The sequence below is a fragment of the Fusarium redolens genome, assembly GCF_020744475.1.
Source record: "Fusarium redolens strain MPI-CAGE-AT-0023 chromosome Unknown BKA55scaffold_7, whole genome shotgun sequence".
Lineage (NCBI taxonomy): Eukaryota > Fungi > Ascomycota > Sordariomycetes > Hypocreales > Nectriaceae > Fusarium > Fusarium redolens.
Window position 1 is genome coordinate 642,547 of NW_025763670.1, and position 26,472 is coordinate 669,018.

Consider the following 26,472-nt stretch of genomic DNA (forward strand, 5'->3'; position numbering starts at 1 on the left):
GCTTGTTACGGCTAACTGTGGCGTTGACTTTATAAGATAGTGGGTGGGAAGACAGAACCTCAGGACTTCACTTGTTTTGCTAACAGATGGGAAATCTACTCGATGCTCTATCACGGCTACATCCTAGATGGGAATGGGATTCCAGGGGCTCGACCATCAAGGATTCTGAACAGCTTCTCCACTCCGCCTTCACAGCCGCTCTCACTTACCGGATGAACAGTTCGTTTCCCGGTCCCGATAATCCTACTGCCACGCTCGGCTACCGGCTCAAAACTCTTGGGATTCAGCCCTCAGTGTGTATGATATCACGGTCCTTTGCAACTCTGCAACTGTAAGCTTATCAAAGAAAGCGGAGAAGATTGGTCATTGGAGTTGACTTGTCAATAATTGGTGATGAATGTTGCAGAAGGATTGTGGTGAGGTTTCAGGAGTGGCGTCTTGGAGAGATACTCTTGAGCCAAGTATAGAGATGTTTTCGAATGATGATCCGATTATTGGTGGAATAGGGTTTATGGAGTGCTGATGTGATCCGAAGGATGGGCAAGGTTCATGCAGGTGTTTGTCATATCAATGGCATGCGTGAGTGAATCGGGTTGAAAGAGATAATGGCCTGATATCTGTAAATAAGAGGTGCAGCATGATGAAGTCGCTGACTTTGATATGTGTAAGCTTGTTACATAAGGCTTGATATATGCAGGTCATATAATAGCTATTACTTATTGGATTTATTACTATTCAAGTATAAAAATTTAAAATTTAAAAAATTATATAAAGATTTTATTAAAAATGTTTTAAAAATGTTTTATAGTTAAGATAAATATTTTTTTAAATATTAATAAGTCTTTTATAAAAGTATTAAATTATAAAAAATATATATAGGTTTTAGCCTTTAAGGGGTTTCTTTTTATTAGTAACTAATTATAATAATATAATTACTACTTAATAATACTTATTATAACCCTCTTATAAGCCTTTAAGGGCAGTGCTTAATTCACACCAGGAGCAAACAGTCCCACATATGATAACAAGGGTCCTGCATCTCTAACCGCCTTGCATCATCCCACTCATCCACTCGCCATTCGTGCTCAATTTCTCCATATCAACTCCAGCATTCAGCTCCTTCAGATGCAACAATCATCAGCCAAGCTATCAATCTAGATTCCTTCTCTAGTCAAACCTGCCTACACCCTCAAATGGTGTGATATCAACAACAACCTGCATACGTCTTACCAGGATGCTGGCATCTAAACAAGTTAAATAGAGCATCTATTTCGACTCTTCGCTAACAGGGCCCAAGCAGGCAACGACAAACAATGGAGCCAATCGCCATCCCCAAGACGCAGCGTGCTCTTATCGGCACCGAGCGTGATACCCTCGAACTGACAGACACTGCGCCGGTTCCTACCCCTGGAAAGGGATGGGTACTGGTAAGAAACGTGGCGGTGGGCCTCAACCCCATTGACACTAAGCTTACAAGCGGATATACCGTCCATGGAGCAATTGGCGGCTTTGACTGTGCTGGTAAAGTCATTGCTCTTGGTCCAGACTCCTCAGACAGTCCTCTTAAAATAGGCGATGAGGTAGGAATCATGGTGCTTGGCATGAACCGTTCCATGCCGGACGTGGGAGCGTATTCCCAGTACACTCTCGCTCAGGAGGATTTCATCCTTCGCAAGCCACCCGGGTACTCCCTTGCTGACATGGCGTCTCTCGGCACTGTCTTCATGGCTGCAGGCCTTGCCATGAGGCGGCTTGAGCTCCCCGGGACACCCCTGCAGCCCTCGCCAACACCCCACTACGTGCTCGTCTACGGGGGTGGGACAGCAACAGGCACCATCTTCTGCCAGTTGACGCGTCTGGCTGGTCTTCTGCCAATTGCTGTATGTTCCCCCAACAGCTACGAACTCGCCAAGAAGTCCCAAGCCGTTGAGTGCTTTGACTATCGCGATCCCGACGCTTCCGTGGACGCAATCAAGAGGCTCACCAAGAACGGACTCAAATACGCCTTTGACTGCATTGGCTCGGTTGACTCAGCGCGGTTTTGCTTCCGAGCAATCGGCCGAATGGGTGGTCACTACGAGACGGTGCATGTCCCCCACGAAGCCATCACGCGAACGAGAAAGACGGTTAAGTCGGGATTTACGTATGGGCTTGAGATGGCGGGGTTGGACATCGACATGCCTCCGCCTCATGGCCGGCCTGGTAATCCCGAGCTGAGAAAGTTTGGTGTCGATCTTGCGCGGATGCTGGAGGGGTTGCTCCGCGATGGTAAGATCGTTCCGCATCCTGTCCAGGTGAGGGAGGGTGGATTGGAGGGCGCCCTACAGGGCTTAGAGGAGATCAAGGCGGGGACTGTTCGGGGGCATAAGTTAGTTTACTTACTTTAGACAGCGATTGTTGGAGTGCTTCAACATGGTAGTCACGGAGGTAGTGAAAGCAGTATTATTGAACATTGTTTCGTAATTCTGCCCTTGATTACACCATGTCAAATCATGAATAAAATGTCATATCTCATGTTTCTTTTTCCTTCTTGAAGGAATGTCCTACCCTGCAATTGATCAGACCACTTTCATGATCCCTGCTCCACAGATGTTTGGTTGGTCCATACCCAATTTACGTCAGGACAATCGGTGTCTTTCTTGGTTCCGTGTCAGATTTCGTGTAATGAGTTCTTTTCCTTTTCGGAAACAATTTCCATGTTTCTTAGCCCCGCGGCTCTACAGATTGACTATTGATCTTTTCCCTTCGCGCAGCCACCGTGGTCAGCTCGACTGCATCACACACAGCGCTTCAACATGATGTTCCTGAAACGAAACAAGCCTCCCAACGAGGATGAGCACCATGTTGTTCATGATGCGAGAGCTACTGCGGAGGAAGAGGCTGCCATTGACTACCCTCACGGTATGAAGCTCGCTCTAATCATGACATCAGCTTATCTGAGCATGTTTTTGGTTGCTCTGGTACGCGAAGACCCCCTTCAAAAGTCCCAATTACTCGCAAAATTGTCCTCAGTACAATAATGGCAAAGGCTAATGGATCGATTCTCTACAGGATCGATTAATCGTCTCGACCGCCATTCCAAAAATTACAGACGAGTTCCGCGCCGTTGCCGATGTCGGCTGGTATGCATCTGCATACTTCATGACAACATGCGCATTTCAGCTCATGTTCGGCCGACTATACACATTCTTCAGCGTCAAGATCATCTTTCTAATCAGCATCTTGATCTTTGAAGTTGGTTCAGCAGTTTGTGGCGCTGCACCATCTTCCACTGCGCTTATCGTTGGTCGCGCAATTGCTGGCGTTGGAAGTGCTGGGATTTATGCCGGTGCTGTTATCGTGACGGTGTACTGTATCCCTTTGGAGAAGAGAACTCCTTACCAGGCTGTTGTTGCTGCCATATTTGGTGTCACCAGCGTTTTAGGTCCTCTACTAGGAGGTGCATTTACAGATTCTTCAGCGACGTGGAGATGGTGCTGTGAGTTCAACCGTCTGAAAGAACTAAAGGCGTTGCTAATCGAAGGTCTAGTTTACATCAATTTACCCATCGGGGCTGTTGCTGCCGCCCTTCTCGCGTTCCTACTTCAGGTCCCCGATCGCGCAACTGCTCGCCTTCCCCTCAAAGAAAAGCTCCTTCGTCTCGATGGCCCAGGATGCGTTATGCTTCTCGGCGGTATCATTAGTCTTCTTACTGCTCTTCGATGGGGAGGTACAAAATACCCATGGTCCAACGGTCGCATCATCGCACTTTTTGTTGTTACTGGCGTCTGCCTTATCGCCTTTGTCGCCATTCAGATCCTGTTTCCGAATCACGCAACTGTACCGCCGCATATCTTTACTCAACGCAGCATCGCAGCCTCATCTTTCTCCATGTTCTGTACTGGAGCTACGATGATGACAACACTATACTACCTTCCCATCTGGTTCCAAGCTATCAAGGGCGTCAGTGCTGTTCAATCAGGCATTCGCCTTCTGCCCACTGTCGTCGCTCAAGTAATTGCGTCGTTTGTTAGTGCTGGTGGTGTTCAAATTATTGGACAGTATATGCCTTTCATGCTCGTTGGCAACGCCATCATGTGTGTCGGTACCGGACTTCTCACTTTACTCAAAGTTCATACGAGCAGTGGAGAGTGGATTGGCTACCAAATCCCCTACGGTTTTGGTTTAGGCATCACCCTCCAGATCCCTCTGGTCGCATCACAAACTGTACTGCCTTTGGAGGACGTCCCGACAGGCACGTCTGTCCTGATTTTCTGTCAACTCTTGGGGGGTGCCATCTTTGTCAGCGTTGGACAAAATCTCTTCACAAATGAACTGGTACGAAGAATCAGTGTTATCCCTGGTGTTGATGTATTCAATCTTCAACAAGAAGGTGCTACCAGAATTTTGGATGGCTTGAGTGAGTCAACGAAACGGCTTGTTCTTGTTGCCTACAACTCTTCTTTACGGCAGGCCTTCCTTTGTGGACTCATTCTCTCCTGTATAGGCTACCTGGGGGCTGTTTGTATGGAGTGGAGGAGTATCAAGCAGAATAAGCCAAAAGAGGAGACACCAGGGACTGAAAGCACAGAGACGAAAGAGACAGCAGGGGAACCAGTTGCCGAGAATGCCAACACGAATGGCAATAGTAGAGCATGAGATCAGATACGGAAAAGCGGCATTAAAATGGTACATTAGAAAAGAACTTTGGGTTCCAGCTATTGAATGAAACTTGATGACAGTACAGTTGACCACTGCTTACCCGGTACTGAGTGCTTTTCTGCCCGGACATTACTTGAGTAGAGTTTACACTAAATACGCCATAAAAATAAGCTACATGACTCGAATTGGGCTACTCATAGCGCTCCCGAGTAGTGCCCGTGTGCCAAGTTTTTCCGACTCCCCGTTGTATCCTTGTCAATTACGAAATCGAATCAGTCGGCTGAATCCTTCCACCGTTACCCTACACATTATCTGCCGCGACCTTGCTTCTAGAGTACTCTCAGGGAACAAGAAAACTTCAAACCTAAAGTTAGGGTGATGAATAAACCAGCCTAAAGACCCGCTAAGTTTATAATATATTTACCTAAGTCTTTTTGTCACTTAGAACAGAGGTCTTAAGTTTTTTGCCTCCCCTCAAGTAACTGTCAGTTTCACATGGAAAGATCCACATGGGGTACTATGTGTGGTATTTCGTGAATCCCATGCAGTTTTGTCAGATGCGTGTAAGCACATTTTCTTGGCGGCATTGGCGACTGTAACGTCCTTGATGGACTGCCAAGACGTGATTATTTGGATCTTACTTTGCTGCCCGATGAGGTTCGGGAGAAGAGATACAATAGTTTACAAGTTCCAAGTTTGATATGGCAATGTTGATTGAGGTTGACAAGCATGTTAGCTTGCTACTTCCTAGACCAATTCATGGCCAACAAGGCATCACTTGCACATGCCCCTAAGATACGATGTGATAAGTCAAGAAACATAGTCTTAGCCAAAAGTGGAAGTGGACAAACTCTATTTCTTGGAAAGGTACTTAGTCTTTCCCTCTATCTAGTCAACTACTCTCTGTATACTGCAACCTGGCATCCATTCTTATTCAACTGCCCAATACGGAAAACACCAACAAACGGCGTCGGATCCCTACACTCCAACCTCTTGTAAGTCTGCGCCATACGAGCAACCATGTATCCACACTCATTCATCGTCATCATCTCACCAGGACATCGTCTTGGCCCAGTGTTGTACGGCGTAAGGCTCAGCCCCGGACGCATCTTATCAAAGCGGTCCGGATTAAACTCCAAGGCATCATCGCCCCAGTAGTCTGGGTCTTTGTACATGACTGCCTTGTTGATCTGCACAATGTTACCCTTGCGCACACGCACGGGCTGGTCGCCTTTTGGACCGCCGCCTCGCGGGAGGGTCGTGTCGCGAACTGCTGCGCGCGCGATGAAGAGACCGACTGGGGTGATGCGATGAGCTTCTGTAAGAACGTTCTGTAAAAGCTTCATGCTGCGGAGACTGTTGAAGTTCAATTCCTTGCCCTTCACTTCTTCACGAAGCCGTTCCCAGATTTCAGGCTGTCTGGCCAAATTCCACATCACATTGGACAGGAAAATTAGAGTAGTCTCATTGTTGGGTACAAAGAGCAGGCAGAGATGAGATCTGACTTCATCGTCATTCGGTAGCTCCCGAACCATGTGCCAGCAGACATCCCGTCTCTCCGGCCCAACAGGAAGACCCTTGCTGATGCGCTCTTCACGCTCTTTGAGTTCAGCACGGGCCTTGGCAATATGCTTGTTGACATAACTGTGAATCGTGCCAACAACCTTGTACCACGTCTTCCATGGGAAGAGCCAGAGAACGCGGTGCAAGAGAAGACGGATTCGTGCATATGCCAAACCAGTGATGAAAGCATCAGTTGTTTCATTGGTCTCTTCCTCAGTAACAATATCAGAATAATCGCCGAAAAGGAACTGAAGATTGAGATTCAATGACCAAGTCCTCAGATGGGGAAACATATCAAAGGTCTCGCCATCAGCAGGAATGCCCGCAAAGAATCTCTCGGCGAAAGGCTCCATGCGCTCACAATTGGCGTACCACTCTCGCATGAAGAATGGTTTGACAAGAGCACGCGCAAACTCCCAGTCTTTGCCATCAGCGCCGACAATACCCTTCTCAGCGAAGGGTTGTCCAGCTTTGCTGTTGTAGCGAATTGGACCGACTTGAAAATCTGCAAGATTGTTCGCAACAGTCTTGAGGTTCTCTGGTTCAATAGTCCAAATCTGACGTCCACCGAGGAACGTAAGAGCGAACGTCTTGGGCATCTTGGCGTGCAAGCTGTCAAGCCATGGGACGTAGCGGTTGTTCTTCAAAGCTAGTAGCATAGCGATGAAGGCGTCAACGCCATAGAATGGATCCCACTGCCACAGAGTTGGAACGTGGCCGAAGCCCATTGACCTTTCTTGCTGCCTTTCAGCGACATACTTGATGAAGGACGTGAAGGCGAGGACAGCAACAGTGGAAGATAAGATAACGGGTATAGATGTGAAGTCAACCCGAGAAGGGATATCAGCAACAAAGCCTGGTATGTCTGTAAAAAGACCAGGTAAATCGGCGATAAAGCCTGTAGAGTTTGACATATTGTCTTGTTCTGCCTCTAGTCTTGGACATAGAAGCTCAGTTGTGCGAAAGTCATACTGATTCAAACTCTGGTAGAGCTTCACATATGTAATGCCTTATTCACAACTGGTCGTCCATATCGCCTGATTCTCTCAAAGGCTGACTGAAGAAGATACAAACAGTGAAAGTACCTTTCCTCATTTTCCTGCACGATTATCATCTTCTCATGCACGCAGCTACCAGGGAGGAGCTGACCCTCGCCCACTTCACGTCTGGGCATCTCACCTCTTCCCGCGTTTATCAGCCGTGATCATACCATCATTACGCAAGCCCAGTTTCCTCACAATCCCATCACAATCCTTCCAACTCAATCAACGAGAATCCTTCTGCCTCGCCCCCAAGAACAATGGCGATTGGCCCTGTTAACGCAGGAACGAATCCCAGTTATTTACGCCGTAATCTCGCATGTAGGAATCTGTATCAGACAATGTGCCGTCATGCAAGATTATAAGCGCACGTTGACAACATCAGATCATATGCGCGGATTTATCTAAGCGAGTGTCAGATCATGCTTGCGTTAATGAAAAGCTTCCAAGCCCCCCTTGAGTGCCGTCTTGCCGGTAACCCAGAAATGCACAGTCGTGTATGTACATAAGACAGATGCAACCCAAGAAACTGTGGAGTGGGTTGTATCAGATATGGGCCGTCCCGCTTGTAGGCCGGGAATAGTTCTCGTGGGAGGGATGAGAGGATAAGGTTATATACACACCGTAAGCTAAGAATGCCTGGAAATTAAGGACACTGTTTTATGAGATGGGTATAAAATAGATTACTAATATTATAATAGAAGTAAGGGTATTTATATTTTATTTTAAGTATTAATATTAAAAAATTTTTATATTAAATTTATAATACTTTATTAACTTTTTATATTTTAAAATTAAATTTTAGCATTTATTAATAAATAAAATTAAAATAAAATAATAAAATATTATAATAGTATTTTACTATTTACTTTTTAATTATATATATTATATATATATAAAATACCTAATAATAAGTTTAATTTTATACTTAATAATAATACTTTAATATATTTAAAGGTTTTAGAGAAATTTAATAATAATATTTACTTTAATAGGAATAAAAAACTACTATAGTTATATGCATTTCAAGCCAGAACCCCCTTATCAGGCATTTTAAAGGCCGTTATACTATAAGAGCTCACAGCAGAACATCCAACAGCACTCACTCCAGTAAAGCAGCCCCATTGCCATCATATCATCCAGCATTGTTACATACCCATCATGCCCCAATACGCCGCCACAGCGAGGACCCTCTCCAGAGCCCCTCTTGCAGGAAAGGCCTTTTCCCCCGCCCTCCCAACTCTTGGTAGGGCAGCACCCCCATACCAGTCCAAGTGGAAGCGAACTGCTCCTGTGCCGCTTTCGGGAGAGAACTTCCTCGATGTTCTGTTTAACCGGACACCGGTCATCAAGCAGTCTGGCTTCCTTGGCCGTGAGGAATGCTTTGCTCATGAGGAGGCGTTGAGCCATAGGATCGCACCGTATAGATATTACACTGGACCTCTTCTGCAGAGGGTTGGTTGTGCACAGTTTGAGTACCAGGCGCAAGCTGCTGCCGACTTTGAGAACCGCAAGAATGGTATGTGCCATCCTATTTCTTCTATTATGTAGGGTGATCTAACAGTATCCGTTGATAGAAAAGGAAGAGTACTTCAAGGTTGCACAGTCTCTGAGTGGTCTTCATCAAGAAGTTGCAGACCAGACGGGAGTCAATGCCTGGGAGAAGGTCATAGGAACTCTTCGCGCACTCCTGCCAGACTATGAGATTGTTCGTGCTTCAGAAGGACCAGGGAAGACATACTTCTCAGGCAACTTCCGCGCTTTGAACGATTCCACTTGTCTTCATTGCGACTGGACCCCATATGATGCCGCTACTGAGGACTGGATCATTAACCAGGTAAGCCCTCACCTTGTCAACAGTCTTCATGATGACGCTTGTATCTTTCAGAATATTCACACAGCTAACCCGCTCTTCAGGTCACTCACCAGGCCGTTTTCAACTTGTACATGGCACCCGTGAAAGGTGGCAGGACCTGGGTCCACGATGTTGAGTGGAGTGAAGAGTGCCTCAACTTTAGAGATCCTGATACCTACGGCTATCGTGATGAGATTATCCATGGCCGCCAGAACGTCGTAGTAAAGCCGGAGGTTGGTGATCTGTGGTTTTTCAACTCAAGGAATATGCATCAGGTTGAAAAGGTCGAACCGGAGCCTTGTCCCGAGCTTGGCCTTCCGTACAGACCACGACTATGCTTTAGCAGCTTTATTGGACTTCTACCCGAGCACAAGACTGGCGGTCGTCCTCGATTGATACTGTGGTCATGAAAGCTTGCAGTAGGGAGTTAGTTGAGAAATTGGTAGAATTCGGATTATTTAATTGGTAAACCGTCTTGCTCGACGTATACACTCATGCATCTAACATGGCTATAGCATGCTTCTAAGCTAAGAATAACTGCTTCGTAGCTCTTATAGAAACGATACAACCCGCGTCTCTAGTCTTACATGATCTAAGCCCGGCTTCATGCTCCAAGACCGACACTGCGAGGCATCTGTTCGAACTCTTCCACTGCCACTAATGCCTCCGACATCTTGGCACAAATCTCATTTGGATCTTCAAGCCCAACGTTGATCCGGAGAATATGCTTCGGAAGCTCGTACTTCTCCAATTTCTCCTGCAACTGGTATGCAGCCAGCTGGACAAAGGGAATCACAAGAGTGAAGTTTGTTCCAAAGCTCGAGCCTTTGCAGACATCCAACTTGTCATAAAACAGCTGAGCAGACTCCGGCTTGTGAAATACCACACTCAAGACATTGCCATATCCTCCATTTTGTCGGCGGTGCCTTTCGTAGTTCTGGAAGGTCGCACCTCGAGATGGATAGTTGACCTTAGCGACTAAAGGGTGCTTTTCGAAAAGATCTACGACGATCAAGGTATTTGCATTGGCTTTCTTCACCCTTTCAACCATGTTGACTGAGTTTTGCTTGAGGACCGCGATGTCCTTGGGGAAGCACGACACAACTTGACACCGCCAACTAAGGCTAGAGTGTATCTCCGAATAGTGACGAGAATTAGGATTGACGATGACGCTATGCCAGGGCTTGTGTCAGCAGTCAGTGCTATCGTGCCTGAGAGTTTGCTATGTCATCACAGACCTTCCTCCTGTCACGTTTGCTGCTCCGCTGAACATCTTGGTCAAACTCGTCGTGATGATATCCACGTAGGGCAGGAGGTCAACGTTGACAAAGTTACCAACTGTTTCATCGCAAATAATGATGAGGTCATACTCGTCTGCCAACTCTCGAATCCTTTGGAGGTTGGGTGAAGTGAACTTAATGTTACTCGGCAGCTCACAGAAGACAGCGATGATCTGCTTGTCATTAGGCTTCAACATAGACTCAAGATGGTCTAAATCCTCTTCACTGCCCATTTTGAAGTCTATGAAGTTTTCCCAGGACCCACCACGAAGATTGTTGATTGTCTCAGGGTAGATCCAGCTATAAGAAAAACGGTTATCAAGAATTTCTTTCCATTACGGAGGTATCGTAGCTCACCCGTATGCAACAACGCCGCTCTTTGGATTGTTAACCGCGATTGCTTCAGCAGCGTTATAAATTGCGTTCATCCCATTGGGAAAAACAAATACATCTCCGGCTTCGACACACTTCAGACCAGACCTCTCAGAAGTAGCCAAGCGAGCAATGTGGGCTTTTAGGTCTTCAAGGTCTCTTGGGCCGCGCTGAATCCACGCTTCGGATGATGGATCGCGGGAGGGTATCGCTGTAGCCACTGTTTTGAACTCATCCACAGGGGACTTCGAGATGAGTTCGTCAAAATGCTTCAAGCAGTATTCGGCGTGACGCGTGGTAATGCCGGTGCCGAAGTTCACCCAAAAGCTCATTGCATGTTCCTTCAAATTGGAAGGAAGTAGTAGCGCTGAGAAAGAAAGTTGATCGTCCCCATTTTCTGAGCTTACTGGTCCTGGTGAGGAGAAGCGGACGTGATGCACTTCAGCGCTCTTTTCCCGCAACATTACGGCGTAGTCGTTGGCGTCATCAGGAGACGGAAAGATAAAGCAGACCAGATCATTCGAATTGACTTTCAACCGTTGTTTGACACGTATAATGAGGGATCGGATAGGCTTGCCAATGAAGAACCTTTTTGATAGCGTCAGATGTGAACAAGAAGCTTTGTGGCGGGGTCTCATAAGCCACATACCGAGGGTAGCCGTAGTCAATTCTTTCGAAAATCGTCTTGTCTTCGGTCGAAAGGCCAACGACGGACTCCCAGGTTGGGAGCGAAGAGCTAACTGCCTAGGAAGTGTCAGCATCGGTGCCGGCCAGTATCGAGGGCACTTGCATGAGGTGCGTCCGATGGAAAAACATTCCCTTGATCCAAGGGGAGAGCTCGAAGGGAGTTGGGGTAGACCCAATTCTCGCGACCATCAGTCTCATCCATCGTGCTGAGAGGTGTAGTCTGCGATTCGATTGACTGTAGGGTCGCGACGTGACCAGTGATAGAATATAAGGCAGCTAAGAGTACTTGTGAACGGAAGAGACCCTCCTTGTACAACTGGATAAAACTAGGGCCTCGCAAGCGGCGACAATAATGGTCGCTTGCGAAAAGGCTTTGGAACGAATCGTTGGAATCGATCCTATTCAATTACGTTTTGTATCACGATGATGGAGGGGCAGCGTAACATTCTGCTTCAATCTCCTCTCATGTCAGACTTTGGACTTTCCCCAGTTGTGATTTCCTTCTGAATTCTCGTTATCCGACGCTTTTTGGAAAGACCAATTAACCTAAAGATGTCTAAATCTCGTTCCTGACCTCAATTCCTCTGGATCATCATTGTACCTTCCCATGTCTTCATGTCTCGTTTGAGGAGACTGCAGCCTGTAAGTCCTACTTGCTATAAGTTGTATGTTTATTTTTACCACAGTTGGTTTGCTACAGGTCCCGTCCTGTTACATGTGTGAATAATACCACTAAACGTGATATCCTGTGTGGGGTCCTTTCTCGCAATTTAGAAACAGGTGCGCACTTCTCCTTTATGACCTTCATATACCTAGAGCCTCACACTCTTTCATCACTTACGATAGTGATCCTCTCGACGTTTCTAAACGGATATTTTGTTATGACTTGGAATACGATTATCAGTACGAGGAAGAGTGGTCAACAAACCGGATAACCTTTCGGCCTGTCCCACTAAGCTCAAACCCAAGGACATCATTCACAAAGGTCATCTTGAACTTGTGCGCATTCAAAGCACTGACATCTAGACAGGCCTTCAGACGGTCCAAAAGTGTCTGCAAGTGCTCCGTATCGCCTGGCCCCTGACTGTTCAGTACACGAACCTCTAACGAAATTTCTTGTGACGGCTGCATCTTGTCGAGTATCACCTGCCACAAGAGAACTCCCAACTGAGGATCTGATAAGACCGTATTAAGATTGTCGAATTGAAAGTCACATCCATCCCACATAAAACTGAAACGATGGTCGCGACCCCGCAGGCGAAGAACGCGATAATGACGCAGATCGTGTTTGGCAATGCGTCCAACGGCCATTTGTGGTAAAGGATGAAGGGATCCTATGTCGCCAGTTATGTATCGTATTACGGGATGGCGCAGACGTGTCAGAACAGTTTGTGCAATGACACCTGTTTCTCCATCTGGTAGTCGTTCAGGAATCCAATCACTTTCGCCAACGCTGCAAGAGAGCGGGAAAATCTCCATCATTGTCATTCGTGTATCGATGATGAAGTCGTTATAGTTCGAGTAGGGGTCGAGGTCCACGAGAAATGGACTGCTTGCTCCATAAGGCCCCGCCTCTGCGCTGCCGAGTATGGAGTATATGAGTACCGGGCCCAGTACTTTATAGATCTGAGCCCTTTGCATCATGGAAAGCCCCTCGGACGTATAGATCACCTTCCTAATCCTGATGCTCTTCTTCCTGTCTGGCATGGCCGATATATGGTGAACAATAGATATGATCTGACTGCTGTCGCCAGCGAGGACGTTGACGTTGAAGTCTTGCAGTATCTGTGCCACAGTAGCAGGTGGACAGTGGTGCCCAGCAGCTAGCACAGATGCTCCAGCATTCTCCAGGATCTCCAGCGCTAGGTCGAGGGATCTAGGAGTATGTAAGCGGCATGACTTCTTTAACGGCAACTTGTCTACATACCTGTACAAGCTGCCGCCGTGATGGGTCGACAGGACCCAGTCCCCACGCTCAATGATGCCGAGCTTCTTTAGGAACTCGCCAAAGAGGGTTCTATGCCGGCGATTCTCAAGCGCATCTGTCGCGAAGAACAAAGGTTTCAAGACACCGCCTCCTCCGCCTGTAACGCTGGTGTAGACATTGTGGCGATACGTGTTCTCCGGGTCGGTGTCATTGATAAGTCGTTCAATTACGGTATATCTGATACTATAAGATACTGTCCCTGAGGAATGCAGGACACTTACAAATCCTTTTTCCGAAGCAGTGGCCATGACTTGAGATCAGGTTGTTCTAACTTCAATCCAGCTTTCTCTCTCGCATCCTGGATGATATCTTCATCTGGAGGATACTGAGCTGCACAGTAAAACGGGTGCATTCGTGCGACAGCAAGCACGTCTGCCAATGAATATGTCGGGCTAGGAGACATTCTGATGAGCACCAATTGTCTGGGTCAAGATAGGATCTGAAGTCCGACCGCAGTATTACAATTCTTTAAACATGCACAGGATTTAAGCGAATATTAGTCTTGAAGGCAGTGATCGAGAAGTTCGAACGCCTGACTTACGATAGCATCGGTTAAAGTTGCCTTGAAAGTCTATGTGCGGTTGACATGGCTTGAGCTGTCAGATGTCTCGGAAGAGTCCTGCCCGAGACACGGCTGAGCCTGCATATCTGCCATTTTCTGGTCTGGCATTGGGACATTCGCGGATACCCAACGGCCCCCGAGAACCACTCGACTTGTGCATGCCTTGTGTTACCATAAGCAAAGGAAATCAACGTAAAAGCGGCGAAGCTATGCGGAGAACTGGCCGAAATTTCCCGAGAGGCTGAAAACATGAAATTTAATTGGCACTACAACAGACTATGTTTACATACTTGAGCCAGAGGCAAACTCGGCTCGCACACAATCTGCCTGACTTCACTGTCGGATCTCAAGTTAGTCTCTTCGCATACCGCGGTTAAGTATAGCAACAAGGTTCTTATTCAAGATTGAGTAATTCACACTGCTCTGTTCGCTCGCTGGGTTCACTATGCCTCTCCCCGTTCTAGACATCTTGATTGGAGATATTGAATGGTCTTGCATCCCATCTCACTCTCCGAAGGTGGCGCTCTGGATCCTTGATTTCATTCCGCGCGTGCATCCATCGGCGGTTATCCATCAAGATGATCGACCCCTTTGGTAGGTCGGAAGACCTGAGATGCATCGTCGAGTACACCTGTACTTCACGCCGCATCAATACTGCTCTCAGCTCTTCCAATGCCTCTTCAGCCCGGGTGGTCAGTGGAGTAATAGTGTCGCCTCTGTAGCGAATAATGGTCGAATGGAGATCTGGCGCGAGAATACTGCCAGTAATAAATGACTTTGTGGGGTCCTTGTTGAACTCGAGTGGTATTTCGATCCGGAAGTCGGGTGCCATCAAGGCTCTTCGTGCTTCCGGCGACAGAAACTCAATGAGCGTAGCGACATTCATCGCAGATAGTGTTCCCCCTCCATACCGATCATGCTGTAGAACCTGGAGCGCGAAGTATCTCGGCAGTGGATCCTCATAGCTGCAGTCGGTGTGCCATGAGAATTCACTCATAGTTTCGGATCGGGCCTGATGAGCTCCTGCATGAGAGGCTGACTTGGGCCGCACATCCCAAAACCAACCTCGTGTTACACTGTGAGAGATGGGCAAACAATGATCATGGTGTTTGTGTAAACTAAGAACAAGTTCCTTGAGGTAGTCGCTGGAGTCGTCCGGAAAGCCCAGACGAATCTGGAGTATGCCGGTAGTCTCAAGTTCCGATGCAACTTGGTCAACATGTCTAGGATCACGAGCCCAGTCGATATGCGGTGCATCAAGAACCCGAAGACGATGCTGCAAAGCTATTGTTCCATGGCAACGAATCGAATGGTGAGGACAGATCGGTCCAAGGAAGCCGAATCTTGTAAGACGTGAAAGTCCGTGCATGCTGGTAAACGACGTGGCAGGATAGTTGATGGAACAAGAACTCAAAATAACAAGACCGTTCGAGGAATTTGAGTTTATTATCGACCTTAACCGAAGTACGTACCCGAAGAGCCTATCTGTAACTCTAGCTGGACTTTACTATACTATGGCTGCCCGCATTTCGACACCACTGCCGCAGTCATTGTGGCTTTCCTGTCTGAAAGACAAGTTACATCCACGATGATCTTGGACTTGGCAGTGGATGGTTAAAGATGAAAGCCATTTCTGTCCACAAGAGGTCCCCTCCTTGAGCATAAATAGCCTCAAGCGATGGCATCCACCGTCTTGATAATTTAGACCGACATCAATAAACTCATACACGTACAATGCAAACTAAGCAGCTCACACAAATCCATATCACGAATGGCCATGAAGGGGTCTTGCCCATTTTGCAGCAGAACTTCGATGTAGCATCCTTCTCTCGTGAGGAGGCCCGGTTCGAGGAAAGCCTCCTGAAACTATGCCCTGCAAATCTCTGGCCCAAGGCCTCTTACACGACAGGATGTCCGCGACCTGTACTTGTGGGTCGGCATCATCAGCAGCAGCTGAAAGATCTTCATGGAGCTTTGACAGCAGCCATCTCAGATGTTGTGCAACGCTGGTGGAGTGACAGAGATGCACGGTTCCCAGAACGTATGCCGCTAGAAGCCAAGGAGGAGGAACTTTTGCAAGTATGTCAACCTTACCCGGTTAAGACATAATACAAGAAAAAGGCGATAGCTGACACGTAGCGTAGTGGATCGAAGGTCAGGTCATTAACGGGAACCTACCGCAGTTCTCGCAGTGCCGAGGATCGTGGCGTCCAGACTTTCTCGTGGAGGACAACGGCGAGCGCGAAGAGAACTACTGCATCACTGAGATCAATGCGCGCTTCGCCTTTAACGGATTCATGCATGAGGCGTACGGCCAAGAGGCAACCAACCAGAGCTTAAAGCATGACAAGACTGGCCTTGTCCCCGCAACGGACCCAGGGACGGTAAGGCATTAAATGCGCAGTCTTCTTGACTCTGACACCCATATCGGTAGATCTCACAGGGGTTGTTCGATTTGTTCGATCCCGGGTATCCCCTACACCTTCTCAAAGGCACCGAAAAGGGCATCGACATCCACATGTTCATCAATGCCGTCTCGCATCGTTTCGGCATAAAGCCACGGCTCATCGCACCCGCCGATCTCAGGCTATTCGCGGATGCACGTAGCAAAACCGGTTTCCGGCTGTGCCGTGTTATACGCGATTGCGAAGAGCAAGTCGCCAATACCTGGAGGTTTGTAGCTCCGCACGGGGAGATCTGCGAAGAGATACATCAAGTTGGGCTTGAGTTACATCAGCGAGAACTCCTCGCTCTCCGGCCAGAGATATTACGTCAGATTAGCTTACGGTGCTTCAATGATATGCGAACTATACTGCTCGTGCATGACAAGCGTATGTTGGGCATCGTGAGACAGGAGATCCCGCAGCTACTGGTGCGTGGGGTAATCACTGCAGTTCAAGCCGATGTTCTACGTCTAGGCATCGTGGATACACTACTTCCTGGTTCGAAAGAGCTGAAAGATCTACTGCACGAGTCGTTTGCTTCTCCCGATGTGAGACACAACTACATCCTCAAGCCGATCCGGAGTGGCAAAGGCAATGGCATCATTTTCGGGGACGATGTCACGGCGCCCGAGTGGACATGTCTTCTTCAAGCTCTCGCGTCTCCCGGTGTAGTCTCAGCGGAACTGTGCGTGGTGCAGAGATGTATCACTCCGCGTAAGTACGATCTTGTGCTGCGCGCTTCAGAAGGAATGGTTCGTTATCCTCTGGTGGGTACGTATCACGTTACAAACGGAAAGTTGCTCGGTCTTGGCAATTGGCGAGCGAGCGGAGGCCGAATTGTGGCTGTAGCATCTGGGGGTTCTTGGATCTGTTCAGTCATTAAAGGGAAGGGAGATGGTCGGGAAGAATGAAATGGTGGCAATATTCACTTTCCATTGTATTCTGCTCGCCATTCATTACAGAGCCTGGGCCATATCTTTGATGAGACTGAACTGTCGACTAGTTTCGAAAGGTGTGCACAATTACCAAATTCCTAGATAATTTCGACTTGCCTGCCAGAAGATAACCATTTGATCTTATCCCCCAAGCCTCCAGAACTGAAAATTTCTTTCAGTGCCTTACGATCCTGGGTAAAATGCGTCCACGACTCAAAATGCATAGGGGCAAGCATATCAGCCTCCAGTATTTCCATCATCTTTACAGCATCCTCGCCTCCCATCGTGATCTGTACGAACGGGAGTTGCTCGATTGACAACGCGGGACTTTCTTGTCAGGTAAGGAAAAACTCGCCCGGCTTCAATCCAGCCACATGTGACCGGTCATGACTCCGAGGAGCTTCGTCGAATATGGGGTCAGTGATAAACTTGACGCCATCAATATCCACAATCGCCGTTGCCGTGGTAATGTAGGTGATAGTGATTTTGCTTTTGAAGTTCTCGGGAATACTCATGTCTTCTGTTCTGTCATGCGGTGACCGAAAAGAGATGATTTGAACGTGGTGCTAATGGCTGGGTCCGAGATAGCCAATTCCAAGTTGCAACTGCTTGAGATATACTGCAAAGAATGCCCTCTGCAGTGCTAGATTTATAAGCTGAATGACAAATTGAACGCCGAAGGGAGTTTACTCAATGTGGCAAATGTAATCACTGAATGGTGATGTCGGGCATGTTCGTAATCTCCCCGTCCTACGTTGAAGCTTAGGTGCTGCCCCGGGCCCTAACGTAGCGGGGCCTAATTCATCAAGCCTGAAGTTCATTGACACTTGAACGAACGATGTATGAGCAACGAAATACTGTCAAAATTCTGAACAAACGGACAGAGAATTGAAGAAAGAGATCGTATATTGAGAAAAAGAAAAGTTGACTAAAAGCTGGATATTCGACGTAGTGCGATATAAGAGCTGCTCCGTTTACAGGACCGCTCTCACCCCCAGAGACACTCTTATGTAAGAAAGCCGAGCAGGCGGTATATCCGATTACTCTTTAGGCTTCCGGCCCCAGACAACTCGCTGTTTGTAGTAGGGATGGTGCTTGCCCGAGTGAATCTCCCTACGAGCATGCGCAAGGTAGACATGGATTTCCGACTCAGTCCAACCAATCGTATTGGCTACAAAAAGCACAAAACCTTCGGGATCGGCAAGGAACGCAAGCTTGCCGAACTGGCCGAGCTCTTTCAGTTGTGGATCTTTGGCCCAGCCACCAATAGGGGTCTGTCATGGCACACTATTAGAACTTATTCTGTTTTTGAAGAGTGCCCTCTTACCTTGTACTCGAACTGTTGAATGTCGACAAAGCCAGCAGCCTCCATGGCCTTCCGCTGTAGTTCTTCTTCATAAACCGTGAAGCTCATACCCAGCTTCTTGGCTCCCTCGATAAATAGCTTACCCCACTGACCCAAGGCAGAGCTCTCCTTTACGGTGTCGTCGTCGCTGGTAATGATACCAGATGGTTCAAAACTCTCGACCCAGCCACCTGGCTTGCAAGTCTTGTAGGCCTCACTGAAGAATTGGTACCAATCTGGAATACTGCCGATAAGCCAGCGGATGTGAATGTAATCGGCTGAGTTGGGCGCAAATGTCCACTCTTGGGTGCAGTCTTCGATCTCGCTGCGAGTTTGTGTCAGTAGGTACAAAGACAAGTTGGGAATTGCTTCATGACTCACAATTGGAGATTCGGTGGGACCCAAGATGGCTGAATTGGCGATACATCGGTGCCGATGACCTGGATGTTGGGATGTTCATCGGCAAAATCTCTGTCCCAAAGTCAGCATGCGCAGTCTGAGAAGTATTTCCAAGACCTACAAAGCCCAGATGCCTAAATCCATGGTCAGCAATCTCATAGCGTAATCGCATTAAGCCTCACATACCAGTGCCTGTTCCAATGTCAAGCGCTTTCTTCACAGATATGTCAGCGTCCAGACTGGTCAATGCCGGCTTCCCATCCAGCACTTACTGTAATTTTCTCTGTGTCAATAGGCGCTAGGTGAAGCTTTCCCCCAATACCCAGAGTCAGACAGTGGTGGCTAATAATGATCAGTTGTGATCCATCGTCACCAATCTTGGTCCAACCTACTTGATGTCTAGCAATTCACTTTGTCTCTCATCGTTGGCAGCCCTAGTCCAGTAAGCCTCCATTCAGAATAGAGACATGCGGGGACACCTTACCAATACTGTGCACTGCCAATTTCTCGATGATATGTCCTTCCATGAAGCTTGCGATATTCGAAAATACTAGAAGAGACTGAGTCTGTTGAGGACGCGAGACTTTCTTCACTCAGCGAATGAGCATCGTCGTCTGGGTTCACGTTCTCCTCCTTGAATTAAGTCAGCATCAATATGCATAAAAACAACCAACATAAAAGCTGTAAGCCTGTTGGTCTGCCGGGCTTATCTCACCTCGGCAAGCTGCTGCCAATGCGCGGGTTCCAGAATGCTTGTATCTCCGGCATTCACCTGCGCATGTTGAGGGGGGCTTTTTGAGGGGCTCTTTGAGGGGCTCTTTGAGGGACTTTTCGCAGTATTCTTGGCAGGACTTTTTTCGCTTTTCGGGCTTGTCGCAGCCGCTGGTGGTGTCGACATTATGAATATATATCGTCCCAAAGACCTTGATATCGTTGTGTCCTTTTAGCTTTCGGGAGCTTATATAGCGCAGAGTTTATGTGGGAAAAAGAGAAAGCAGCGAAAACCGAAAAACAATCTGGGAATTTTCGGTCGGGGGAAACATGATAAGATAAATTGTTCTACTCCATATTTGGGAGGGTTCGGCGAATTATGATAACGAGTCTTGGTGATAGACGAACGAATGAAATGCTTGACCGAGGTTTATTAGTTGATCAACATGGGGAGACGTGTCAGTTCGTGCAGGGTTCGCGGTGGGGGGAGCAGCCATCGGTTTGATAGTAGAAAATCTGTTAAAGCAACGGTTGAATCATATCATATTTGAAGTCGTTCTACAACTTGACGGTGCTCAGCTATACCTGACGCAAGTTCGAGATCCCCCCCTCCCCAGACTATTCTACCAGCTTATTTGGAGGAACCTTCTCATCACGATGCTCACCTGAGCTTCCAGAACTTGGTCGACATGGATACTATAACACTAGCCCCATAAGGTATGGCATGAACTCCCTAAAAATGACCCTGGGCAGCAAGATTCGCCGACGCAGCGAAGAGGAGTCAATGGTACGTTGATACATTGATGATGCGATTGTTTGCATCGAAACGACTATCAGTGCACCGCCTTTCCAGCAGGTCGATCTTCTATCTGAATAAGACCCTACTCTCACAGATAACCACCAACCCTTGCTAAAAGTTCCTCCTCGTCCCAATTGTCATCGTGCGCTTCCCACTGAGCGGGCGGTCCCATACCATCATCGCCATGAAACCAATACCCTTCCCCAAGCCTCGCCTCGCAAACAACCCTCATTCTTTCAAGTAACCTCATGAGCCGACCTCCAGGGACATCCCCTATGGGTTCGCCGCGATTCTTCGACCCAACAACAATCCCTTTCAAGTAAACGCGCTTCAATGCAGGAAATTTCGTCTCTGTCAACACCTTTTCAAGCATGTCTACCACTCTTTTGCTACCGAGACCATCTTGATCATCTCGGAAAAATTCATCTGCGTCGAATATAGCTCCGTCACCATGCTCGATGCCAATTTGTTGTTCTATGGCCAATGTCTCGAGAGTTTCGCTTGAGGCCTGGAGAATTCTCTCCCAATCTTTATGAGCGGCTGCCTCAGAAGTTGTCGACCAGAAATAGCTAACCATCCTTGCAGATAGGTTGCTCTGAGATGGTTGGCAAAGATGCAAGTGTCGTACCTTAGGCAACTTAAGCAATCCTTTATCTTCCTGGAGAGGCAAAAAGCCGGACAAGGGTCGGGGTATAACAGCCCATCCCCATAGTCTACCATACGTGGGATCCTCAGGTGGACTGTAGATATCTTCGGGAAAGCGTGGAAAATCTTCCTCCATCGTTGCTCTTGATCCTATCGGTTGGTCAAGTAATCTGAGCTCCAGTCGTTCGACGGTTGAGCAAGACTCCAATATCCATGCGGCGACGGGTGTTGGTATCGAGCCATCGAGCTTTACATAACGGAGCTTCGAGGGTGGAGGAGCAGATGGGCAGAAGGATCTGTGTTCATTCTGATCGAAGTAGGAGGAGTCGCCATATAGCTCAAAAGCCTTGACGTTAGTAAAATAGGGTAAAATCTGCCAGAAGTCTATCTTGGACCGAACAACCGTGCAGATAGACTCAACTAGCGAACACAGTTGTTTCAACCGGCCGATGTCCTCAGATGACAGATCCTGCAACACTTTGAAGAATTTTTCTGCCTTCCATTGTCCCGAGTATTTAGTATCCCAGTAGTAGAATCGTTCCGATGCAGATATCATGGGGGAAGGCTGTTTCGAGTCGCAAGCCTCGTGGAAGGTATGATGATGGAGTTCGATATTGGTCCATAATAGTGGTTGAGCAAGTCTATTGATTCTTTTGCAAGTTTGGGATAGCTGAGTGAGTTCGTGGGCTGTAGAATTGGTGATAATAATGCTGACAATCTCATCAGGTAGGGAATTCATCGTTGAAAACGCGTCGAGAGCGGGGCCAACAGTAACGAAAATTTTCAAGAAGAGAAATTTCAAGAAAGAAAAACCATGGTGTATTTATCAATATCTTGGGGCATTGATGATAATAAAACAAGTCAAAGCTCAGGCGGTCAATGACTCAGACCGGGCACTGTTGTAGTGCTAGATTGATTAATTGCAGGACCTTGAGCCCCGCAATCAAGGCTGAAGCTGAGGGGGGTGTAGCATGTGGATGCGATGATAAATAAATTGAGGTACCCTGAAGTCTAGTGATCTGCCACGATTCCACAGAACGACATCTTTGTAATCGTTCGATTGCTTGGAAGCAAGAGAAGATTGACTTCGAACATCCAATTTTAATAATTAAATTATGAATCCGAACTCACGTTTCTGCAGGCGAGTTATGTGTTGCTCACCCATGAATTGATTGATGCTGCAATGTCATGGTAGCTTTCGGAATCCCGTCTCTCTCAATATTTGGTTCCATGTCGTAAGCGCTTGTCCAGATCCTGATCCTTCGGACACATTCAACAACTCAGAGACATTCTCTGAGGCTTGGTGGATTGTCAGACGAAATCTAGAATATGAGTATGTAAAACGCGTAAATTCTACGCCACTACTGAACAGTTCTGGCTTCAAGCTGAACCTGGAGCATTCGCAATTTCATCAAGAGGCTCAGCTCTAAACCAGCTGAGTATCCTGAGCCGACGAAAAGTGTTCAAGTGCACGATGAGTACCCACCACTCGAGATGGTCCGAGCATTTCGTGGACACGATGCTGTGGTGCTGGCCTTGGGCTTCGCCGCTGAGGAGCCCCTCCCCGAGCTAGCTCGTGCTTCTGTTGAGGCCGGTGTCAAGAGGTTGATCGCCTCGGGCTACGGCGTTGACACGACCAACGAAGAAGCCGTAAAGGTTTTTCCCGTTGCGGCTGAAAAAGCGCGTATGGTTGAGCATCTCAAGTTTCTCGAGCAGCCTGGTTGGTCTTGGACTGAGGTTGCTTGCGGGGCTTTCCTAGATTTGTGAGCTCATGCAACTTTCGGGATGACGTACTTTTGTTGACAACATCATGTAGTTGCATACAAGTCGGTTTCTTCGGTATCAAGCCCGAGACCAAGATAGCTGAGATCCTGGATGATGGGGATGCCAAGTTTACCGCCACGACCCGTGATGGCGTCGGTCAAGCTGTCGTCGGTATTCTCAGTCACCCAGACCAAACAACAAATCGCATTGTCTATATATCATCAACTGGGTCTTGCAGTCAACGTTCAAGACAGATTTGAGGCGAATTTCGAGAAACGGGGCATCCTCGATAACGACTTGTTGGGAGTGCCGCAGGAGAGCGTCGAGGAGGTTGTCGCACGAGTCAGGAAAGGGCACTAGGGCAAGGTCTGTTAGGAACACGGATGCGAAAACAAGTTAGTTATTGTCAGTTATTTATCCCGGTTATGAATGTTTGTAGATAAGTACATGTCCTGTCTTAATGGGCGAGGCATCGTACTCTGTTCGTTGCGGAGCCTGTGCCACAATGCTCCTCGATGCTAATATGTCAATCAACGAACAGAAGTGGATAAACTTATCCCACCAGTATGACCTGCGCAGGGCAATCCTTGGCAACGATATGATTTGCCAGCGAAGATTTTAGATGAGGGGAATGCTCACGTGTGGAGAACCGTCGCATTCAACTCGACCCATATCCGGCACTCAACTTCAGCTGACGTATTCTCAGCCTGATATCTTGAATCTGATTACTTGCTAAACAATAGCAAGTAAAAGCCCAAGCTGTTTGGAGTGCCAAAGTCCGAGACAAATGCTAGCAGCAGCACGAGCAGAACTCGCGTCTGGTGATTCAGGCGCCGGACCAAATGGTGCCTCCACAAAACCGCCCAAGAAGCGCGTCCGCAATTTCACGGCAGATGATCGGGCTGCACACCGGATCTTTGAGAAGAAACGCCGAGAGCTGTTTCGAGAGCGGCTTAATGTTAGTCATCTGCGGTACTTTCTCTACATCCCTTGACTGACGATTTGTTGCAGGATCTGGCAAAAGAACTACCTGCACTAGCCGGCAAGAACCCCGCCAGGCTGTCAAAGCACGACGTGATTGATGAGAGCATATCACGTCATAAGTTTGAGCGCAGTGTATGCCTGGATATTATACAGGCTTATAGAGCCATGGTTCAAGAGCGAGATGAATTGCTTGCTGAGGTGAATACTTGGCGAGCTACGGCTGTGGTGCCTGAACGTCATGCTACCAACACTCAGATGAACCTTGATAAACTGGCAAAGTTGGAGACCAGAATTCAAGGTCAGCAGGCAGAAGGGTTTCGTCCAGATGTCGAGGACTCGGCTCCGGTGGACACGAGCTACGCTATGGTCAACGACCTCACTTCTCAGCCTTCTTTCTCTCCTCCAACCGATTCTGTTCATCCTGTACCAGCACCCCATCCAGGCCTACTGGGCGTCGACGAAGGGAGTTTAATTCCAAGCTCTTCATTTGAACCAGCTGGCCCAATATCTCACCCGAACGAGCTTCTAAGCTCGACTATGGCTCTAATGGATACGCAACATTTACCAAACCAAGCTATGATGCTGCCACTGAAGAATCCCATGACCGAGCCCAGTGTACATGCAATTGTAGAACCACAACTAGAGAATGGCAGGCCCATCTCCAACTTGCACGACTTCCTTGCGGACACTTCAGGCGATCAGATATCTCTCACAGGCTGGGGTACCGATTTTCCTCTTTCAACGATGGACTTTGGACCAGATACAACACTTCAACAATATTGTTTCTAGTACTCTTGGGCTACTAGGTTTCGTGGTCAATTCGTAGGCGAAATGAAGACTTATCTACACCTGAGCCAACATAGCTTCAACCTTGGCCTTGCTTCGCTCCTCACCACCAATAAACAACGTCAACGCATCTGCCAAACGAGTCTTAGTCGCTTTATCAGCCTCATTCGCCTTGTCGATCTCTGCACCACCATTAGCCAGATAATCAACATCAGTGCTAGCCAGCTTTCCATCCCAGTCTGGTCCAGCCAAGGGATCGACAAAGAGGAGCTTTTTGAGACGCTCGGGCAACGGATTGGCGTTCTTGTAGGCATGAACAGGCTTAGGTAAGCCTTCTCCGGGCTGCTTGGAAGCGTCGTAGGGAAGCTTTGAGAGCTTCTCGAGGACGGTGTGAGAGATGGTGGCTGAGTGACATCCCATTTCACCAGCAGCCATGGCCTCCTGAGGCGTGATGAAGCTGGGGATCTGTCAGTATGGATACTGGTACTTATGGGGTATTTCTTACCTGGCGTTCTTCACAAGGGGTTGCTCCTTTCCGCTTTCTTTGTAAAGTCGTTTGTATGTCTCAAGAATCTGGACGATGCGTGGAGAGTTCGGGTGCTCGAGCGCAGGGTCGGCGACGTCTGGCCAAAGAGATAGCTCATCGTGGGCTCGCGTTTCTGTAGTTCTGTGTTAATTGCATAATCCTTCTGCTTCTTATCTAACGTACCATTGTAGTAGGGACTGATGTACAGCATGCCAGCCTGGCTGCAAGCGATAGCCTGGGCGAGACTGAACAGTGCCGTGCCGAGAGTCGGGATACCCTCGGTGGAGAGAATCTTTGCGGCATTCAGAGCAGGCCCAGTAGAAGGGATCTTGATGCAGAATCGCTCTCGCGATATCCCAGCTCTAGCAAATTCCTTGTCGTAAAGGCGTGCATGATCAAGAGTTGCCTGCGTGTCATAAGCTTTGGAAGGAAGTGTTTGCAGAAGAACACGTCCTTGAATAGAATCAATGTTCTTCTTGCACATAAGAACAGCCTGTGAGCTAGTGAGCATGTTTCTATCAATACCAATGAGATGCATCAATTACCATGCGTGTATAGATGGCGAGCCAACCTTGATCTTTGAGCTCCTTGGTTGTTTGCTCGAACAAGTCTTTGTTAGAGTCATCGCCGAGTTGGATGTCAACCCAGAGTTGGTTGCTGGTCTGATCATGGAACTTGAATGGCATTGACTTGATCCACTCTGGAGCCATCCAGTCGACATCGACGTTGACTGTTACCATCAGTGTTACGCCACGCTAAGACCGTCTTGAGAAGAGAAAACGTACGCTGCTCTTCGAGCTTGTCCAGCCATGATTGAGTTCCGGTGCTTCCCATTCTGGAAAACGTTTGTAGAATATTCTGTTTGGTTGATGTAAAATATGCTTGTTTGTGATAGTATGCTTTTGCGGGTGAGGGATAAAGGGCGGATGCGTAATAAGCTTATAACTTTGCTTCCACCGTGTTCTCAATCCTAAATTGCCGAGATTTCGACCGTACCGTAACCTGCCCTGCGTGTAACATGTCTTTGTGCACTATTCCCCTCCTATGCCCTGCGTGTGCCAACTGATTCGGTGCAGTGTTCCCCGCCCATGCCCTGTGTGTTCCATTGCCCTGCGTGTGGCATCAGCATGTTAGTACATTCGAATTG

The 26,472-nt window shown here is 47.9% G+C and overlaps 10 protein-coding genes across 10 annotated transcripts; 4 read left to right on the forward strand and 6 right to left on the reverse strand.

Moving 5' to 3' along the window:
- The first annotated feature begins 959 nt into the window (after positions 1 to 959).
- Positions 960 to 4,721, forward strand: BKA55DRAFT_674954 (major facilitator superfamily domain-containing protein). Its single transcript, XM_046198058.1, has 4 exons — positions 960 to 2,294; positions 2,787 to 2,960; positions 3,052 to 3,478; positions 3,530 to 4,721. The coding sequence occupies exons 1-4, from the start codon at positions 1,314 to 1,316 to the stop codon at positions 4,636 to 4,638; spliced, it is 2,691 nt and encodes an 896-aa protein (XP_046049934.1). The 5' UTR covers positions 960 to 1,313; the 3' UTR covers positions 4,639 to 4,721.
- Positions 4,722 to 5,537: 816 nt separating this feature from the next.
- BKA55DRAFT_510132 (cytochrome P450) lies at positions 5,538 to 7,118 on the reverse strand (the record flags this gene model as incomplete). The annotated part of the gene is made up of 1 exon (XM_046187570.1): positions 5,538 to 7,118. One exon carries the CDS (start codon positions 7,116 to 7,118, stop codon positions 5,538 to 5,540), a length of 1,581 nt encoding a protein of 526 aa, XP_046049935.1.
- A 1,287-nt stretch (positions 7,119 to 8,405) lies between these two features.
- BKA55DRAFT_511168 (uncharacterized protein) lies at positions 8,406 to 9,509 on the forward strand (the record flags this gene model as incomplete). The annotated part of the gene is made up of 3 exons (XM_046187676.1): positions 8,406 to 8,763; positions 8,822 to 9,081; positions 9,162 to 9,509. 3 exons carry the CDS (start codon positions 8,406 to 8,408, stop codon positions 9,507 to 9,509), a joined length of 966 nt encoding a protein of 321 aa, XP_046049936.1.
- Positions 9,510 to 9,703: 194 nt separating this feature from the next.
- On the reverse strand, positions 9,704 to 11,640 carry BKA55DRAFT_726655 (pyridoxal phosphate-dependent transferase; the record flags this gene model as incomplete). The annotated part of the gene is made up of 5 exons (XM_046201140.1): positions 9,704 to 10,271; positions 10,338 to 10,679; positions 10,737 to 11,339; positions 11,401 to 11,491; positions 11,538 to 11,640. 5 exons carry the CDS (start codon positions 11,638 to 11,640, stop codon positions 9,704 to 9,706), a joined length of 1,707 nt encoding a protein of 568 aa, XP_046049937.1.
- Positions 11,641 to 12,020: 380 nt separating this feature from the next.
- BKA55DRAFT_663129 (uncharacterized protein) lies at positions 12,021 to 15,356 on the reverse strand (the record flags this gene model as incomplete). Its single annotated transcript, XM_046197653.1, has 5 exons — positions 12,021 to 13,314; positions 13,366 to 13,602; positions 13,647 to 13,829; positions 14,306 to 14,310; positions 14,496 to 15,356. 5 exons carry the CDS (start codon positions 15,354 to 15,356, stop codon positions 12,339 to 12,341), a joined length of 2,262 nt encoding a protein of 753 aa, XP_046049938.1. The 3' UTR covers positions 12,021 to 12,338.
- Positions 15,357 to 15,721: 365 nt separating this feature from the next.
- Positions 15,722 to 17,342, forward strand: BKA55DRAFT_593366 (uncharacterized protein; the record flags this gene model as incomplete). Its single annotated transcript, XM_046195541.1, has 4 exons — positions 15,722 to 16,066; positions 16,132 to 16,371; positions 16,422 to 17,145; positions 17,176 to 17,342. 4 exons carry the CDS (start codon positions 15,722 to 15,724, stop codon positions 17,340 to 17,342), a joined length of 1,476 nt encoding a protein of 491 aa, XP_046049939.1.
- Positions 17,343 to 18,254: 912 nt separating this feature from the next.
- On the reverse strand, positions 18,255 to 20,218 carry BKA55DRAFT_566105 (S-adenosyl-L-methionine-dependent methyltransferase). Its single transcript, XM_046192587.1, has 9 exons — positions 19,826 to 20,218; positions 19,595 to 19,743; positions 19,503 to 19,544; positions 19,383 to 19,452; positions 19,297 to 19,324; positions 19,232 to 19,244; positions 19,093 to 19,182; positions 18,694 to 19,036; positions 18,255 to 18,640 (listed from the first exon to the last, which is right to left on the reverse strand). The coding sequence occupies exons 1-9, from the start codon at positions 20,006 to 20,008 to the stop codon at positions 18,407 to 18,409; spliced, it is 1,152 nt and encodes a 383-aa protein (XP_046049940.1). The 5' UTR covers positions 20,009 to 20,218; the 3' UTR covers positions 18,255 to 18,406.
- Positions 20,219 to 20,469: 251 nt separating this feature from the next.
- Positions 20,470 to 22,396, reverse strand: BKA55DRAFT_566106 (uncharacterized protein). The gene has a single exon (XM_046192588.1). The coding sequence runs from the start codon at positions 22,002 to 22,004 to the stop codon at positions 20,709 to 20,711; it is 1,296 nt and encodes a 431-aa protein (XP_046049941.1). The 5' UTR covers positions 22,005 to 22,396; the 3' UTR covers positions 20,470 to 20,708.
- A 363-nt stretch (positions 22,397 to 22,759) lies between these two features.
- Positions 22,760 to 24,802, forward strand: BKA55DRAFT_538561 (uncharacterized protein; the record flags this gene model as incomplete). Its single annotated transcript, XM_046190045.1, has 5 exons — positions 22,760 to 23,028; positions 23,082 to 23,196; positions 23,268 to 23,395; positions 23,777 to 23,987; positions 24,041 to 24,802. The coding sequence occupies 5 exons, from the start codon at positions 22,760 to 22,762 to the stop codon at positions 24,800 to 24,802; spliced, it is 1,485 nt and encodes a 494-aa protein (XP_046049942.1).
- Positions 24,803 to 24,856: 54 nt separating this feature from the next.
- BKA55DRAFT_510794 (uncharacterized protein) lies at positions 24,857 to 26,159 on the reverse strand (the record flags this gene model as incomplete). The annotated part of the gene is made up of 5 exons (XM_046187640.1): positions 24,857 to 25,256; positions 25,305 to 25,458; positions 25,509 to 25,818; positions 25,871 to 26,055; positions 26,111 to 26,159. 5 exons carry the CDS (start codon positions 26,157 to 26,159, stop codon positions 24,857 to 24,859), a joined length of 1,098 nt encoding a protein of 365 aa, XP_046049943.1.
- Between the last annotated feature and the right edge of the window lie 313 nt (positions 26,160 to 26,472).

Coding starts and splice junctions, on each gene's coding strand:
- BKA55DRAFT_566105 (XM_046192587.1), bottom strand. CDS start 20,008: ATGTCGACACCACCAGCGGCTGCGACAAGCCCGAAAAGCGAAAAAAGT. Junction 19,545..19,594: donor ATTGGCAGTGCACAGTATTG/GTAAGGTGTCCC, acceptor TTACTGGACTAG/GGCTGCCAACGATGAGAGAC. Junction 19,325..19,382: donor TTGACACAGAGAAAATTACA/GTAAGTGCTGGA, acceptor ATATCTGTGAAG/AAAGCGCTTGACATTGGAAC.
- BKA55DRAFT_566106 (XM_046192588.1), bottom strand. CDS start 22,004: ATGAATTCCCTACCTGATGAGATTGTCAGCATTATTATCACCAATTCT.
- BKA55DRAFT_674954 (XM_046198058.1), top strand. CDS start 1,314: ATGGAGCCAATCGCCATCCCCAAGACGCAGCGTGCTCTTATCGGCACC. Junction 2,295..2,786: donor TCGTTCCGCATCCTGTCCAG/GTGAGGGAGGGT, acceptor CATCACACACAG/CGCTTCAACATGATGTTCCT. Junction 3,479..3,529: donor AGCGACGTGGAGATGGTGCT/GTGAGTTCAACC, acceptor TCGAAGGTCTAG/TTTACATCAATTTACCCATC.